This window comes from Epinephelus moara, chromosome 24 (assembly GCF_006386435.1).
Source record: "Epinephelus moara isolate mb chromosome 24, YSFRI_EMoa_1.0, whole genome shotgun sequence".
Classification (NCBI taxonomy): Eukaryota; Metazoa; Chordata; class Actinopteri; order Perciformes; family Serranidae; genus Epinephelus; species Epinephelus moara.
Genome location: NC_065529.1, coordinates 28,451,747 through 28,469,575, shown reverse-complemented (window position 1 = coordinate 28,469,575; position 17,829 = coordinate 28,451,747). Strand labels below are relative to the sequence as shown.

At 42.4% G+C, this 17,829-nt stretch overlaps 2 protein-coding genes across 6 annotated transcripts in view; one reads left to right on the top strand and one right to left on the bottom strand.

The window, feature by feature from the left end:
• The first annotated feature begins 4 nt into the window (after positions 1 to 4).
• On the top strand, positions 5 to 6,122 carry LOC126386501 (protein disulfide isomerase Creld1). 2 transcript variants are annotated; one of them, XM_050038893.1, is made up of 6 exons: positions 5 to 141; positions 2,394 to 2,592; positions 2,685 to 2,768; positions 4,599 to 4,694; positions 4,824 to 4,964; positions 5,044 to 6,122. In XM_050038893.1, the coding sequence occupies exons 2-6, from the start codon at positions 2,412 to 2,414 to the stop codon at positions 5,268 to 5,270; spliced, it is 729 nt and encodes a 242-aa protein (XP_049894850.1). In that variant the 5' UTR covers positions 5 to 141; positions 2,394 to 2,411; the 3' UTR covers positions 5,271 to 6,122. The 2 variants fall into 2 exon arrangements, with proteins under 2 accessions (XP_049894850.1, XP_049894849.1); XM_050038892.1 differs by having other exon boundaries at positions 2,310 to 2,592.
• A 7,127-nt stretch (positions 6,123 to 13,249) lies between these two features.
• The window catches only part of erc2 (ELKS/RAB6-interacting/CAST family member 2), a 48,420-nt gene continuing 43,840 nt past the window's right edge, over positions 13,250 to 17,829 (bottom strand). For all 4 annotated transcript variants that reach the window (XM_050038945.1, XM_050038948.1, XM_050038947.1 and 1 more), the window contains 3 exons: positions 15,250 to 15,897; positions 13,508 to 13,575; positions 13,250 to 13,384 (listed from right to left, as the gene is read on the bottom strand). In XM_050038945.1, the coding sequence (XP_049894902.1) occupies positions 13,549 to 13,575; positions 15,250 to 15,897 (675 nt within the window). In that variant the 3' untranslated portion in view covers positions 13,250 to 13,384; positions 13,508 to 13,548. The remainder of the gene's footprint in view (positions 13,385 to 13,507; positions 13,576 to 15,249; positions 15,898 to 17,829) is intronic.

Genomic DNA, 17,829 nt, shown 5'->3' with positions numbered 1-17,829 from the left:
TGTTCCGCCCGCCCCGGATGTTGGGTTTATTTTCTGTAATTAGACACGAAGGTGTGTTGAAGTGTCACAAGCGCGTCTCAGCTGTGTTTAAACTTTACTAAGGACGAAACGACCTAGACTCGTTTGACGCTCATAGAGAAGGTAAAGAAATCCCTTAACTTAAGTCTGGAGTTTGTCATGAGGTCCATTTAAATGATGAGTGTGTATTACTTGTGTAAAGGTACAGAAGTATTATTGGCAAAAAGTACTTCTGTGGTAGTTTGATCTTAAACAAAGCATCATATTTTTTTTAAGCAGATCATGTGTCAGGTAGATGTAATGGTCTTGTTTGTACTAAACAGAAGTATAAAGTTGCATGACATTAAAAAACTAAAATACCATGAAAGTCCTGCATTCAAAACCTTACTTAATTATGTAAGGATTATCAGTAAAAGGTTCTTAAAGGAGCAGTGTGTAAGATTTAGGGGGATTTAGAGACATCTAGTGGTGAGGATTGCAAATTGCAACCAGCTGAAACTTCTCCCAGTTTGGATTCCTGTAGTGTTTATCATTCAGGAGGTTTTTATCAGGGGCTGAATTATCCACAGAGGTCTCTTCCGCTCCAAAACAAACAGACCTGGTGATTTAAACTGGTAAAAAACAATGAATAAAGTAGTGTCACATTAAAAAACAATGTTTTTCCAATGCTGCTTGTGGCAGAGGGGCTGCTAACTATAGTGGCTATCTAGAGCCAGTGTTTGGTTTGTCCGTTCTGTGCTACTGTAGAAACATGGCAGTGCAACATGCTGATCTCTAAGGACAAGGACTCGCTCCTTATGTAGATATAAACGACTCATTCTGAGTTATTTTCACACATACACATTAAACTTTAGGTAGCCTACTAGAATAATGTAATCAATTGCTTGTTCAGTCCACTAGATACATTTTGCTGCTGCAAAAAAGTGACTGAAGTGAGATGAACAGACTGACTTTTCATATTAGATAAGACAGACGTTGACAAAGTTTTTCTTTGGAGACATAATTTACAGTTGAATAAAAGGTAATAGATCACAATATATCGCAATATAATAATAATAATAGTAATACATTTTATTTGTTAGGGCGCCTTTCAAGCCACTCAAGGTCACCTTACAGCAAGGCGCCTTTCAAGCCACTCAAGGTCACCTTACAGCAAAGATAAAACACAGCATACAAAACATCATACAATACATTAAAATAGAGGGGAAGACAGTACAACAGTGTAGTGCATATGATCAGGTGGAATGGGCAAGTCTGGCGGGCGGGGGGAACGGAGAGGTGGGTGGAGGAAGAGGATCTGAGTGTGCGAGCGGGTGTGGCAATGTGGAGGAGGTCAGACAGGTATGGAGGGGCTAGGTTGTGAATGGCCTTGAAGGTGAGTAGTAAAATCTTGTATTGGATACGGTGTGTGATAGGGAGCCAGTGGAGCTTGCTGGAGGACCGGTGTGATGTGGTGAAAGGATGGGGTCCTTGTGATAATACGAGCTGCTCCAACATATTTTATTGCAATACTCAGCATATCGCAGCTTATTAAAAATCGCAATAATATTGTAACGTAAATTAAGTATTGTGACGATATTGTATTGTGGATCCTCTGGTGATATTACATTATGTTCCATTCTGACAATAGATCCCTCTAAATCCTGCACACTGGACCTTTAAAGTATGAAAGTATTGATTGTGCAGTAAAATGTTCCCTGCCAGTATTTTGCTGTTATATCTGATGTTTTGTATCAATATTACTGCTGCATTTATCTGTATGTTGCATTTTACTGCTACAGATGTTTAAGGTTGTGATCATTTTCACTCCTTTGTATACTGCTGGGTAGTTTATACTACAGCGATGCATCATGTTCTATAAGATCATCATATCTTTGTAGCATCACTGTCCTTTGAGAACCAAGTATCTCTAAAACTTTCATGGTGTCAGAAGAACAACCCTGTTTTCAGCGTTGTGACGATGCAGTTTCCAGCTGATCCAAGAGGGTTTTAAAGAGTTTAATTAGCTTTTTAGAAGTAGGAGAATTTTCTCAAAACACAAAGGAACTCTTCATCCTTTTGTTTATCACAAACATTCAAAGTCAACACATGTTGAGATACATGGTTTTCACTGGACAGAACGGGGATGGAAAACTGAAATCTGTAAGTACCTTAAATTTGTACTTAAGTACAGTACTTGAGTAAATATACTTAGTTACAATGCACCACTGATGGGATATAAACTAAACTATATTTTGTGATTTTCCCAGAGGTGAAGCTTCTTTAATCCCTCTCATAATTTATGTTGCCAGCAATCTGTTCCTGGTTATTATACGATCCCAACTTGCAAGCATCTATTAAAAACCTGGATGTGATATTTTGGACGATATAAACAGCTCCATCTTGCGGACCTGATGGGACAGATGGGAGTAAGGATGCTTCACAGGAGTCTGCTGCAGGCTGCGTGGCTGTGTTGTCTGTTGGCTGTTCAGGTGCACAGCTGTCCAGATGCCTGCAGTAAGTGTTCAGGCCCCAAAAACGACCAGTGTAAGGAGTGCAGAGCGGGATGGATACTTCATAATAACACCTGTGTAGGTACTGTATACAGAGCTCCTAGTCACATACATGTGTGGCGTTAGACAAGCAGACTAATGTTCTAAATGTACATATGTTTTGATCTGTTTTAGATGTTGATGAGTGCGGCACTGAGCTGGGAATCTGTCCTACCAACACCTACTGCTTCAATACTGATGGGTCCTTTGAATGCAGAGGTCAGTGGTTAGAAAGTGTGAAAGACACAGTATATGGCTCCTTCTACAGAAGTAAGAAAACAAGTCATTTGAGGATGTCACACAAACACTTAACAACCCCAGGGATCAGCATGCCCAGGTCCCCGCCCTTTCCTGCTGCCTGGCACCCAATGCACCCAACCCTGATTCCGGTCCCTGTGGGTGGTGGGCCCACAGGGCGGTGGCTCCATGTTACTTATTTGAGCTGAGCCCGACCAGGCCCCATGGCCCAAGACCCAGCCACCAGACGCTTGCTGGCGAGCTCCTCCCCCAGGTCTGGCTCTAGGGGTGGTCCCCAGTGTCCCCATACCAGGTGCTCCAAGTCTAAATATGCCGTGTCATCAAGGTCTTCTTGAATCGCTCTTAGTCTTGCCCCGCCCCTAGGACCATTTTCCCCTGGGAGACCTTACCAGGGGCTATTAGCCGTGGACAACACAGCTCACAGGTTCACAGGGATATGCAAAACCCTCCACCGCTTTAAGGTGGTGGAAGGCGCTCAGAGTAGAGCCGCTGCTCCTTCACGTCGAAAGGGGTCAGTTGAGGTAGTTCGGGCATCTGATTAGGATGCCTCCTGGGTGCATCCCGTTAGAGGTGTTCCGGACATGTCCCACTGGTAGGAGGCCCTTGGGTAGGCCCAGGACACGCTGGAGGGATTACATATCTACCTTGGGAGCCCCCAGGAGGAGCTGGAAAGCGTTGCTGGGGAGAGGGACGTCTGGGGTGCTTTGCTCAGTCTGCTGCCCCTGCGACACGGCCTCGGATAAGCAGATAAAAATGGATGGATGGACTCAGGGAAATGAAAATATTAACTTTACACTGATATTAAAGAGAACAAATAAGGAAATCCAGACTTTTGGGAAGCTGAAACCAGCAAAGTACTGACATTATTTAACAGATACATGGCTCAACTTTTTAAAAGATTGATGTCTGTTCATTTTATGTTGATCTACTCACTGAGTGACTCATTGTTTCAGCTCTCATTCATAAAAATGGAGCTCCCAAATCTGACAAAAGGTGGTAGAAAGTCAACAGACAAGCCAAAAATATATCTGAATATATCAATAAACATTATTAATTGCTTAATTAAAGTGTCTTTCCATTAATCTCCAATCCGCTGTTAAAAAAAGGCAAAAAAAGATTTTTTTCTTTCCACCAACCAGTTGATAAAATGAATGAAAACTTCTGTCTTTCACTGCTTATTTTAGTTTTTCAACTCTTCAGTTTTTTGTCTCAACACACATTTAATCATTCATCAGTGATCTATTTTTTCCCCATTTTTCTGCACCATATTTCCAGTTTTTATGCCTTCGCACCTGCGACAGTCTCGGCCTAAGGCATTATGATTTTGGGCTGTTGGTCCATCTGTCCGTCCCATTTTCGTGAACGCCATATATCAAGACGCCTTGAGGGAATTTCCTCAGATTTGGCACAAACGTCCACCTGGACTCAACGATGAACTGATTAAGATTAGGTGGTCAAAGGTCACTGTGACCTCACAAAACACATTTTTAGCCCTAGAATTCTTATGCTAATTATTATTATTATGACACAAAGTGATGACATTTTATATCCAAAAGGTCAAAGGTCAACTGTACTGTGACACAATTAAGTCCAACAGCTTTGTGGCTTTTGATGATCACTGTGGGAGCTGTCCAGTAAATACAGTGTTGCATTTGTTCCCAACTAAGTAGCGCCACAGATGAGCTAAATATTAAATAATACTTCCTGTCTGATCTGATTGTGTTTTGTGGCATTTTTCGCTCATATACATTGTTTTGTAAATGAAGAAATAAATGATCACTCTGTCCTCAGACTGTGACTCAGCCTGTGTGGGCTGTATGGGTAGCGGACCAGCACGCTGCAGGAAATGTGCCTCTGGGTACACACTGACAGGGCCCAAGTGTTTGGGTAATAAAGGATCTTTTTGTTAACTATTATTTCATCAGCATGCATTCATGTTTTGCTCCTGAGGAGCTGCAGCAGTCTACAAGTCTCTGATAACATTATATCATGTGGCTGTTTTTTATTTTCTCACAGACATAGATGAATGTAGTGACAGGGTGCTCGCCTGTCACGGTCTGGATGAGATCTGTACCAACACAGAGGGCTCTTTCCGCTGTGACTGTGCTGAAGGATTCATCCGTAGGGACGGTGTCTGTGTGAAGAAGCAGCAGCCTCGTGAGCCTCATCACACACACACACAATCACATGACCTGACCTCACTGCAACCTGTCACATGTTAATCTCCTCTGTGCAGGCGTTTCTCCTGTGCAGGAGAAAGGTCTGTTTGAGGATATCCAGGACGACGAGGTGGAGGTGCTGCAGCAGATGCTCTTCGGGGTGGTGCTGTGCGCTCTGGCCACACTGGCTGCGAAGGGAGATATGGTCTACACATCTGTATTCATGGGAGCAGTGGCAGCCATGGCAGGGTACTGGCTCTCTGACAGGGGAGACCGTTTGTTAGACAGCTTCCTCAAGACTTAAACATTTCAAGTGGCGCTGCTCGGCGAGGCTTTAAACAATCACTGCTCAGACAAAGCAGGTGAATCTTGTGCATTTACTGTACTTGCATTATGGACAATATAAGTCAGTGATATAAAGTTGTGGCCTGAAAGGTGTTTATCAGTGTCACTTCTCTATATGTAACAGAAAGTATCATGGCAATCTTTTAACAATGGCTGTACCACCATGAAATAATACCAAACTTTATTTATATTTATAACGTGAAGGATTGATAATGATTCATTTTCTCAGAGTTTTTAGACGTAGCAGAGCAAAAGGAGTATAGACATTTATTCCTGACATTGTAAATAGTATTTCAACAAAGCTAAATTCAAGGTCTATTTACCAGCTTTGTCTGAAGCATGTGAACTGTATTTCACTGTGGTTTGCTTTGTTGTCATCACAAACTGCCATCACTGATGCAGACTGCAAGATGCAGTTAAAGTTTATCGGTTAAAGAGTAAGAAAAAGACTTTTGTACGATTGTCCGGCTGTTATATTTTCCTGTACGGAGCTGGAAGTGAGCCTTAAACATCTTCTGCTTTTTAAAGTTTTCAAGTAGCAACCTTGTTCTGGCATTTGGAGCCACAAACAAACAGTGTTGTCAATTGTGTCTTGATGAAAGAAAAATGTACAGCTTGCTTGAATGTTTGTGCAGAAACTGTGTTTTAGATTTGCGTTTGATACTGTATCAATGACACTAATTGCACTCTCTAAATATAAACTTGTATCATGTCAAATGTAGCATATAGTAACATTTTTAATGCCCCTTTTCTCCATATGCATATTTGTCTTTAGAATATAAATCGCTGAAATAAATATGTCCTTTGTTATACCGGAGTAATGGTAGTTTTGTATTTTTTAATTCATTTTTATTATTATTTGTTTTATTTTATTATTAAGTTTGTTTTAAATTCAGTTTGTTAATGATACACTATTTGGCATGTGTTAAATAATGTATCATTACTGAATTTTAAAACCCAGGACTTTTGATGGTGGAGCTTAAATGGAGGTAGAAATAGTTACCAGAATAATTTACCAGTTGAGCTGAATTGTTGCTCCTCCTGTCATGTGGTTTTTGCAGTACTGAGTACAGAACTAGATTATTATAATAAATAATGTAAAAATGAGATTGTAACTGATACAAAAATCAGTGCAAGATTTTAATTACTGGTGTGCTTGTTGTCATACCATGTATTTAAAGGGATACTTCACCCACAAAATGACATTTTGTAAGTCAGTCATGTTGTGTTACCTTCAGTTCGTGAAAAAACGTTCTCTCAGTGGTTCCCAACTCGTGGGTAGCAGTCCATGGACCGCAAGTGACAAGTTTTCAGAAACACACTTTATTTTGAAGTACAGTGAATTTCTAGCACACAGCTTTTATTTTGAAGTGCTGTTCCCTGCTATAGAGTGCTGTACAGCTACTTGACAGAAACAGCAAGTAGCACAACGTCATGGCCAAACCCAAGTATGACACTGAATGTATAAAACTGTTTGGACCTTGAACTCATGACTCAGCAGAAATCTTGACCCCATGGCTGGACCAGCTGGGAACCACTGCTTTATCTCACATGCTTCCACAGAAAACAGATAACGCTGATTTATTGATTGGCTGGGGACCATGTTCAACAACAGCAAAATTACACGAAAACATCCTTTTACAAACTCTCACACAACTCCTGCAGCATAATCCAAGTCTCTTATCCAGTCGTTTGCTCAGTACTTCCCAAACACATGCATTTTTGATTAAAAAAAACTCAGTACTGGAGTCTGGCTTTACGGAGAGCATAGATGATGTATAAATGCTGCATCATAAATGTATGTATGAATTTGTAAACAGATGTTTTGATATAGTTTTGCTGTTAAACCTGGTCCCAAATCAATCAATAAATTACCGATAAATTTCAATTAAAGGCCTAGTCCCCATTAAACGCCCAGTCCCTTTTACTAGCCTGGTGTGGCTACACATTCTGACAAATAAAGGCCTGTCTCAATTAGACGCCTGGTCTGGTTGCCAAGTAGTTTTATAGAAGTTCTTTGGATGTATAAAACCAGGTTGTTGGCTACCTCAAATTATGTGTCCATTATTCGATTACCCTGTAAGTTCTTCATATCCCTTTAGTCCATAAGGGTCCTCAGATCAAAAGAATCAAAAGGTTTTTTCATAAAAATTAATCCAAGTTGTGAGTATTGTTTCAACAGGATAAAGTGGGTGCTGTGACTCTCTCTCCCTCTGATGTGCTGTCTGTCAAAGCTAGATCAAATGAATGATTCATAATTGATATTTAATCTGAAGCCTAATTTCTAAACATGTAATATTCATACTGGTTTAAATAAACAATTTGATTGTATTTCCTGATCTTTGCTGAGCAACAGTTTTGTGTGGAAGGAATTAAAGGCCTGTCCCAAATATAGGCCTGTTGAGTTCAGTGATTTAAACAAATAATACCCTGGGCTATTAATTAAAGTTTTACGGTAATATGGTCGCCATTTTCAGTGGAGGCACAGAGGAAAAACAAAGGTTTCCTTTAAGTTGTACACCATGACAGTATTAGTACTAGAAATGTCTAGAATTAACTAATATGATTTAACTTATTTTAACTTCTAATAGAAAATGACAAACAGAGACAGAAAGAAAGTCACCTTTATTTGATGGATATAAACAAGCTGGCCAACACTCAATAGTAATATTCTGATACAGCACATACAATAGCAAACTGGGGCACTGAGGACAGCCTCCTAGGTTTAAAAAACAGAAAACATCACAGAGTATCCATGCTTCATTCAAAACTTTGACTCAGTCTCGCTTTTTTTTCTCTAGGGACTTCCTCTGATAAAGTTCTTTTTTTAAATAGATTTTTCTCTTGTGCATCCATAACACACACACACACACACATACGCACACATACACACACGTACCGACACATACCCACACCCATAAAAGCAGCTACGCGCTCACGCACGCACGCACGCACACCTCTCTCTTTTCTGTATACATTTACACAAGCAACCCCAAAAACATGCTGCACTCTCACAAAACTGCACAGGCTGTCTACTAAGGGGACACAGTAAGTGAGACACACATCACTCTCAAACACAACGTCACACCGTCACGATGCAGATGCAAGTAATGAATGAGGAAATGATGCTCGGTGGGAGGGTAGCTCACGTTCACACTAGTAATTCATTCAGCATGCTGGACACTCACATTTAACTTGTTCCTAGGTCTTTACTGTACAGCTCGAAACATTTACTTATACAAATAGTACAGTCTCAAACTGGCATATTCAATAAGCTGAAACCATAGAAAAAATAAAGCTCAAACTCAAATACAAAAATGACGAATAAAAAAGTAAACACAACATTTGTTCCGTCAAAACAAAAAATGTTTCTGGCGTTGGTCACAGTGATTTGTTTAATCCAAAGTTTTCAGCGACATACAGTAAAAGAAAAACAAACCTGTGTAAGAACAATAAAGTGAAAATGTATGTCAGGCTTTTCAGATGTATTTCTCCAAGGCCTTTTGAGAATTACCGGTGATCCTACAGGCCTTTCAACGCAAGTCTTCCTACAGGGCTGCTTCTAGGCACAGATGCAGACTCGACTTCTTGACTCCACCTCACACCGAGTGCGATGTCAGTCATTCACAGCCGGGATTAGTTTTTCGTCTAAGCCCAGGAAACCAGCCCCAGCCTCTAAGCCTCTCTGTCTCCGAAACCTTTCTTTTTTTTTTTTTCTTTTTTTTTTTTGACACAACGGTTGAGAAATCGCTCTGCATAGAGAACAGGAGATTATCCTTACATCATCGCTTTCAGTTGGCACATTATGTAAAAATCAGCATGCATGGGCACAATTGAAATGTTTCATGTTTTCTACCATGTGAATCATATATGGTATTTCATGGTAGGAGAACCCCCTACTTCAAGTATTCAGTAGATAAGGACCTGAAAATGGAGGATTCGTACTCCGCCCCCCTGATGGTGAAGTGAGAGGATTTTTGCTCCTCTGTCTGTTTGCATTGTCTTCCCTTTTGTTTTTTTGGAAACATTTTTTTCAGGACCTTTCTCGTAACATTTGTAAACACAAACACAAAAGTTTCACACAATCTGTTGATTCTTGGTCAGTGACAGGAGCTGTAAAGGTTCACACGTGAAAGCGGACACGCAGGAGGCGACGCGTGGATCGCCTCGGGGTTTTGTGGAAGATGGGGTAGATGGAGAGACATTTATATACAACGATCAACACTTGGCCATATACGTGAGACACACAGGCACCATGAGGGGAGGGAGAGAGGAAGTAGGGGATTGTAACAGTCTAATTCAATTTTCCACTATACTGCAACGATGCGTGTTGGTTTTTCTACTTAATCAGCTGTCACGGTCACGTATATGTCACCACTTCTGTTTACAAGACAACGACGACGACAAAAGAAATGCATCCCGACAGAGTCACTCAAACCTCCACTTGGATGTTAAACGTGATAGTCCTCACTCACAAGTGCAAGTTTCTGCCTGCTGAGAGCAGCAGACATAATCTCATTGCTACTTATGTGAGCTGCAAAATTCAGTCTTTTTTTTTTTTTCTTTGTTGTTGTTGTCACCACAGGCCAAGTGGCGTTCAACTGAATGTTTTCACATTGAAGAAAGGAATGTAATAATGTCATCTTTTCTAGACGTCTACACAGATTTGGATATACTGTTCTACTTCCCACAAACTGCTCTAAAGCTCTTTTTTTTGTCTCTTTTTGGGCTGTCCTGTGTCTTCAGACAGGGAATGTTACTTGCTGCTGAGGGGCTTTTCTCACAATGCACAAATCAGAGGAAAATCACACCACTCAACACTCTAAATAAAGACATCTCTCTGACCTCCAGCCAGTTAGAAAAATAACCATGAAGAAGAAAACATATATTATCTTGTCAGTTTGAAACGATTTTCTGACCACGTATAGACACACTATAGATTTCTCTCTATATGTATAATATATGCATATCTATCATATATGTGTACAGTTTTTACGAGGCACAGGCCACCTTGTTGAGAAGGAGAAAACAAGTCACTATGTTCGGGGGAGGTCACACAGACTACTGCTGGAAGAGGAGAGTTACAAGGGAAAGGGGAGAAGGAGCATACTGTAGGTCAGAGACTGGGGTGTCAATGGTACAAATAGACCTGCAGGGAAAACATCTATTGAACATCCTCCACTTCGTCGTCTATAATGTATTTATAGTAGCAGTATTCATAGAGGGAGATCACCTCTGTGAGGGTCTTGAAGTGATTGTTGCTCACAAAGCCCCCGAAGGTCAAATCGTATGTACAAAGCAGTCTTTTACAGTTGTTTGTTAAGCCCGTTGTGGGATCGAGTCCCCTGACTGTAAAAGGACTAAAAGATGCTCTTGACCAGGTCTTCTGACACCATTTAGTTTGAGCACCAGCAGAAGCACCATTAGTAAAAATTCCTGCAACACGGACGAGGTGCATAGGTGCATAGTCTCGGAAACTCAAAATAATCGGATTCATGAATAGTTTCTGACCGCTCTCTTGGCCGCTCTGATTGGATGGTTAATTACACTTTGATTGAGGAATTCAACTCAGGATGGGGAAATAAAAATACACTCACTCTATATTGACATCTGCATAGATTGATTATTTTTTTGACTACTTCTGATTAAAATGAGGTAACATGAAGAGAAACACCGTTGGCACCCGCAGCCTTGAGGCTAAAACAAGCCCAAGAACTGGAGGGCCCTGCTCGTGCAGCCAGGGAAACCCCTATGATGCTGCAGGCAAGGCTAAAGGCGTACTACCAGTCAGCTCCAAGCTCTTCCTTTTACCAACAAGAAATGACAACAAAAAAACAAAAATCTGGGGCCAGATGCATAAATCTCTGTGTGGATTTACGACTAAAACTGTGTACACACACACATTCTTTTCGTCGCATTTATGAAGCCATGCATACGCACGTTTGTGTTTTATAAATCTCTTTTTCCACACCCACAGCCCACCATAAATAGATATAGAAACACCCTTTGCATATCGATACTTCCACCAATCGTTAGATCTGTCAATGACAAATACAGTAAAGAAAGTGCAGTTTCACCGACTGTGCCAGAGCAGCCGTTATTACCATAGACCATATAAAATAATGGACGTAGCTACCGTGATGTCACCCACTGGTTTGTGGACTACTGTTTTGATATCGCGGCAGTTGCCATCCAGGATTTTTAGAGCCAGAAGTGACCACATGTGGACGAGAGGGTGGAGCTGTGGAGGAGCGAGGGGTGATCTGACTCATAGATTGTAGCAACGCCTCGTATACAGCCTGTCACTTAGGCTGCCACGCCTCAATAATGCATAACTTGGAGCCTTAGTAAAATGTAAATGGGTGAGTTTTATAAAAATTCACCCCCGTATGTTGAGATTAGCTAAAGTGACGAAAACTGTTTTTTTGCGCCAGGCTGTAAACGTGTTTATTTCTGCTGAGAAGTGTCAATGGGAATTGACTGGCTTTCGGAATCGGCCTCAAGTGGCCATTTGAGGAACTGCAGTTTTTGGCTCTTCGCCTTTGGCTTAATTTTTCAGCCCTCGAGTTTGCTGTTCGATCTTTACGCACGGCTGTGGATATTTGTATGTCTGAACCTCAGTCTTAATCATCATTATTATTAAACGTCAGAAGGATGATCAGTGATTCATTCACATAGCGCTCATGTTGAAACTGACTTTATAAAGTGCTTTATAACAATAAAATTAAATGATTATTAACAAGGAGATGAATGTAAATTAAAATAATGATGAGTTCATCACTAACCAATAATTTAAATTAACTTTATATACGTGCCTGTGATTGATATTTTGCAGAACGCTGTGCAGCCTGCAAAATAAGACAATCAGTGAAACTAGAAAACAACCTAAAAACATTGTCTCTTAACTTATCTTTAATCTCGTCCTTATCATTTCACCCGCAGCTATCTCAGCTAAAATCAAATGTACGCCTGTTTGAGGAATGCGTGAGCTGGGCTCACTCTCACCGCACATTCTTCCTTTAAAAATACCAGTTTATGTGTGCGAAAAGGCGTTTTGTGCACACACATCGTTTCTGCATCTGGCCCCCAGTGTGTGGAAAAAGCAATTCAAGAGTTACTACATCACTTTTAGAAATGTATAACATGAGCCTCTATAGAAATGGAGCGTGTGTGGGGCATGTATAAAGGTAAAAAAGAGGTCACTGTGTGCCACAAAGGGTAAAACAGCTCATTGACACGATCAGATGATTACAACTACAGAAGAGTCATGAGGGTCATGACAGCCAGGCAGAGGGGTCAGATGTCACCGGGTGGGTCAGCAGGGCAGTGAGGATCGAGAATCCATGACAGAGTCAGATGGGGGAGCCAACCAGAGCCAGAGGAGTCAGTCAAGCAGGTGAAACAGACAGCGAGACAACCATGATCTTGAATCAACCACAGGAAGGAGGATGAGGAACGAATACTGGGCTGGCAGACAGTCATGAGATCTCTGTAGGTAGGATCAAGAGGGCGTGGTTGGCCTGAAGAGGTGCAGCGTTCAGCAGGTGACAGACAGGTGAGGTGACCTCCGGGAGACCTCTGATGCAGGGCTGCCATGTTGATCACAGGCCCTGTCCGAGCGAGAATCTGACACAGAGCACATCTGTCCCTCCATCGGCATCAACATCTGTCTATTTCCTTCCAGTTCAGTCCTGTATCTGTGATCCTGTACGGAGGAAGTAGACGATGTCTGCTCCTGTTCACACAAAGAAAGAGGTCCCAGGTCACCTTGAGCAGGAAATGAGGAAGAACACTGTGTAAGTCGCTGTTTGGAAATGTATTAATGTAACTGAATAAATTCATTCTGTGGTTTATTATACATTATGTGTGTCTTGATATGAAATATTTGAAATTACCTGTTCAGCTGTCAGTCTCCCCGCATGACCTGCACACCTGAGCGCCCCCTCCTCTTCCTCGGAAAATAAACAAAGGTCCCATTGCTGAGTGCTGATTGAGTGGAGGTAATTAATGTTTGGTCGGGTAGTGTTTCAACATCATGGCATGGCTGTGCTCCTCCAGTAGTGACTGAATCATCTGAATGTGAGAGAAAAAAAATCGTCACGCAGCCGCTTCTTTTATAATGAAAATACAGCAAACACTGCAGGCAGAGAGGGAAACTTAGAATCATAAAGTCAGAAAGTCTTAAATATATCTCACCCCTCAAAACAACATTAGAGCTTTGGTTGTCACAGCAAGGATTATGCCCAAATGCCCTCGTCGTCATCCTGTTAACGGCAGGTCAACAGCAGCAATATGCATAACGAGAGTAGACAGAAAGTAGAGTAAGTGCAGATCAAAAGACATCACTAGGACGGCAGACAGTGTCATAAAAAAATAAGTGTTCACAAGTAAAAGTTCCTCTCCTGGCGTTGATAAAACCCCTAAAAACTCACCTCTGTTCATTAAAATTATATATCTAGAGGTTTTTTCCATGACAGAAAATCCTTCATGCTTAAAAATGAAATAGCTGTAACCCTATATCTTGGCCTTATTTAATATGCGCAGATCTATGAATATGCAAATTGGTCCCCTCCTTTATCTCCACCAGCTGCTCACCTGCAGCTCTACTACGATATTAAACAGCTAATAATGTGTTGCTAATGTTAGAGCCTATTCAGACTTGGTATTAACATGCGTCTTAGGTGATAGGATCACAGGTGGACGGCTCTAAGTCTGTTTACACCTGGCATTAGAATGCATCTCCACGTGTGTCTCTAGTGACCATATGTGATATGATCTCACTTCCCCGCTCTATATGCAAATAAACACATACACATTTGCAAGGATCAAATATGTTGTTTTGAAGTGCTGTGTCTGTGAATGCTGAGAGTTATAGTGAAGCTGATTTGTGTAGTTGTGTTTGAAACTGTCCCTATTAAGCCATGTTTAATGTGTGTCTTGGGTGTGTTTTAAATCAATTAACTTTACAACATACAGAAACCCAGCCGCTGACTAGTGTTCTGGAGGTGTAACTGCAGAGTGACACAGAAAGACCACCACACAAGTATGAATGCTAACAATGGTGTAGGCTATGTGCGTAGGCTACGGCGTAGGCTCTGCATAGAGCTGACACATAAGTATAAATTCTGCTTAACTGTTAGCACCACAGATCTCAGGTTACCTAACAGCTAATAACAAGTTGTTTTGGCATCAATGTGAGTTTGTTAGGACCGTTTAACAGCTGCTGCTGTGTTAGCTTGTGCTAACCCGGTAGATGTTGAACTAACCATTCACCGGGAGGAGAACAGCTAAGGGTATGGTTCTTTAGTTCTGCGTCTACCAGCAGCAGGCAACAGAAAGGGAGTCGGCAAGGGCGTCAGCTGAGTAGGCAGTTCTTTAGTGTGGCCAAGGACACATTAAAGTACACACTGCTAAAAGAATGGGGCCATATGCGGCCAAGAACTCCTTCAAATGTGGTCTGAGCAACTGGATCTCAAGACAAATTGAGGATGGATTGGATGCATAAATAGCTGTACTTAAAGCTGTCCACTTGTGACTGATCACCCAAATCACATGTCAACACCAGGTGTTAGAAAAAACTTGTTCCCAATCGCCAGTACTGACAAGCTGAAGTGAAAGTAAAACTTAGCTTGCAAAACACCGGGCTTCTTCTCTGATACCTCGCTAGTTAACAGGATTGGTTCCTTAGGTATGTGACATATGAAACCCTGATTGTCAGAAACCCTGTCTTGCAATTCTGAGTCAGAAATGCTCAGCCATGGCGTTGATTGCCTCTTTCAGTCATGATATGGCTTGTAGCTTATAAAAAACACCACATGTAAATGCTGACAAGGTTAAAAACTTGATCTTTCATGTGCTGAGTAGTTGCAATGATGCTTTTGGCAGCAATTTTACAGGGTTACTTTGATTAGTGAATTACAGCACAAATGAAATCTGACCTGGTCCTGGGCAGGGCGGTGACCACCATGTGGGGGTCCTCGGGCTGGCCCTCCACGATGATGGGGCGATGGGTGACGTGGATGCTGGGCGTGGTGCGGGTGCTGTGGGTGCTGAGGGTGCTGAGGGTGTTGAGGGTGTTGCGGGTGCTGGGGATGTGGATGTTGGGGGTGGGGTCCTTGTTGGGGAGGGCCGTGCGGGTGCTGAGGGTGAGGGTGCTGCGGAGGGGCATGTCCGTGTGGGTGCTGTGGAGGATGCTGTGGGTGCTGTTGGGGGGGGTGGTGGGGCTGTGGGGGGCGTGGGTGCTGTTGGTGCTGTTGGTGCTGGGGAGGCGGTTGGGGGTGCTGGGCGTGCTGCTGGGGGTGCTGTGGGTGCTGAGGGTGAGGGTACTGAGGTTGTGGCTGCTGTGGGTGTGGGTGCTGCTGGGGGGCTTGCGGGTGTTGCGGGTGCTGTGGGTGCTGCGGATGCATGGCGTGTGGATATGGAGTCTGCTGGGTGTGGGGAGCGTGGGGAGCATGGGGAGCGTGGGGGTACTGCGGCTGGGGCTGCGGCTGAGCGTGTGGGGGCTGCGGCCCGGGGTGGTGAGGACCGTGTGGATGATATTGCTCATCTTCGTAGTTGTCGGCTATCAGCTTCATTCTGCTTTGTGTCTGTGGAAAGAGGAAAGCGGTCAGTGCGTGATGATCTGCAGCTGTTAGAAAGAGACATTATTCCCTCACAATGAACATCAAATGAAATAATGACTGGACAGAGCACATATTTTCAGTATATGTGGGTTGACATAAAAACAACAACACCTTACAGTGTAATACAATCCAGCACAATAACCATGCAAGCAACACTGAGGCTTAAACTTTTTTTTCTCTCAGACTTCAGCTGTTGATTCATCTCTGCAGTCATATTAAGGTCACTGTGACTTTGTTTAGAAAATACATTTTGAAAGGAAAAGTTCAACATTTTGGGATATACGCTCATTCGCCGTCTTGCTGAGTTAAAGATTCTGTCTGCGGCATTCAGAGCAGTAATATAGCGGCAAACCACTATTTGCTATGGAAAAATAAAGTGGGGTAACAGCGTCCTGAGCAGACAATGAAGCCACGCTCCCTCTGTGTGTGTTGTTATCCAAGCTTCTCTGTGGTTTGTTGTGGTAAGCCGGTTGGATGGAGCATGCATATTAACGCATGTCTGTATCCCATTGGCTAGCTCATCACAACCAATTCGCACTCAGTGTTGCCAACTTGCCGACTTTCTCACTAGATTTGCTGATTTTTCTGATCCTCTTTGTGACTTTATTTCTAAAAGGCAACCAGCGACAAAATTAACGACTTATTCAGACAATCAGGGAACGAGTGAGAGATTTATAATTTTGTAATTCAAAATTCAGTTCAGTTGTAGTGAGTTTCTATGGTTAAGTTGACGCTCTCGCTTGTTGGACTGGATGCACCAGGAAGTTGTGCACGAGTGATGCATGGGTCAGAGTGTTTTTAAAACCCAAATAAATCCAGGCCTGTTATGAGAGCCAATCTGCCTTAACTGACCCACAAATATATGTCTTAATCAGTGACCCGAAACCGACCCGTAAACCCGCAAACCGGAGCTGAAAGTTTCTGCTAATAAAAATCACTCATTACAACCTACTTGCTGTTGCTCTACTGCATGTAATTTCCAGTAAATATCACACTGTAAAACATGTGTTTTCTGTCAGAAGACAGCAAGTACTCACTTATCTTATAAGTGGTTACATCTTAAGTGTGATCTCGAGCGCACAGCTGATATCCCGCGTGGTTTGTTTACATGAGTGCATAGCTGACAAGTACAGTGGTTTGTTTACATAACGTTAGAGAAATGCATATTTAACGGATTCAGTGTGGACAGAGAGGCTCTTGCTTGCTTGCTTGCTGTTAGGACACAGTGTTAGACCTACATATATTTTTTTTCAGACATTACAACCAGAGAGATTTCAACAGCCCATATCTGACCGCAACAGATGGAGAACAGAGAGCCTGAGCACATGATAAAGCTGCTTGCTGTGTGAGAGAGTGGCAGAGAAGGAGGAAGAGAAGGTGAACGACTGCACAGTATTTCTTTGGGTTATTAATAACTGGGTCAGAGTGCTGTTTTGTCACTTAATGACCCGCCTGCCCGAAACCTGCAATATTTTCTGACAAGGTTACCCAAACCGCCCGACCCTGCACACATCAGTATGGCACACCATAGCTCTAATGCCATTCACATGTATTGTTGAGGACTTTTCTATTGAATACTTCCATTAATGCGCAAGGACGTCACCAATATGCTATGAAGCAAATTATGTCATTTGGCAACCTTTAGCAACATTTGGAACTTGTGCTAGCTAATGTTGTCGTAAGACAGTTGGCAACACTGTTTGCACTGCGTTCATATGGCGGCTACCTTTGGTATTGGGACGGCGGCAGCACGGCAGTGTAGCGCCCATCCTCCAGTAACCCTCTGATTAACACTGTTAGCTGTGTCAGCACCGTTACCGTTGTTTAGCAGTGTTTACGGAGTTAGCGCCTTTAGCTAGCTGCCAGCTCAGCCGCCACCTGGTTTAGAACCATGTC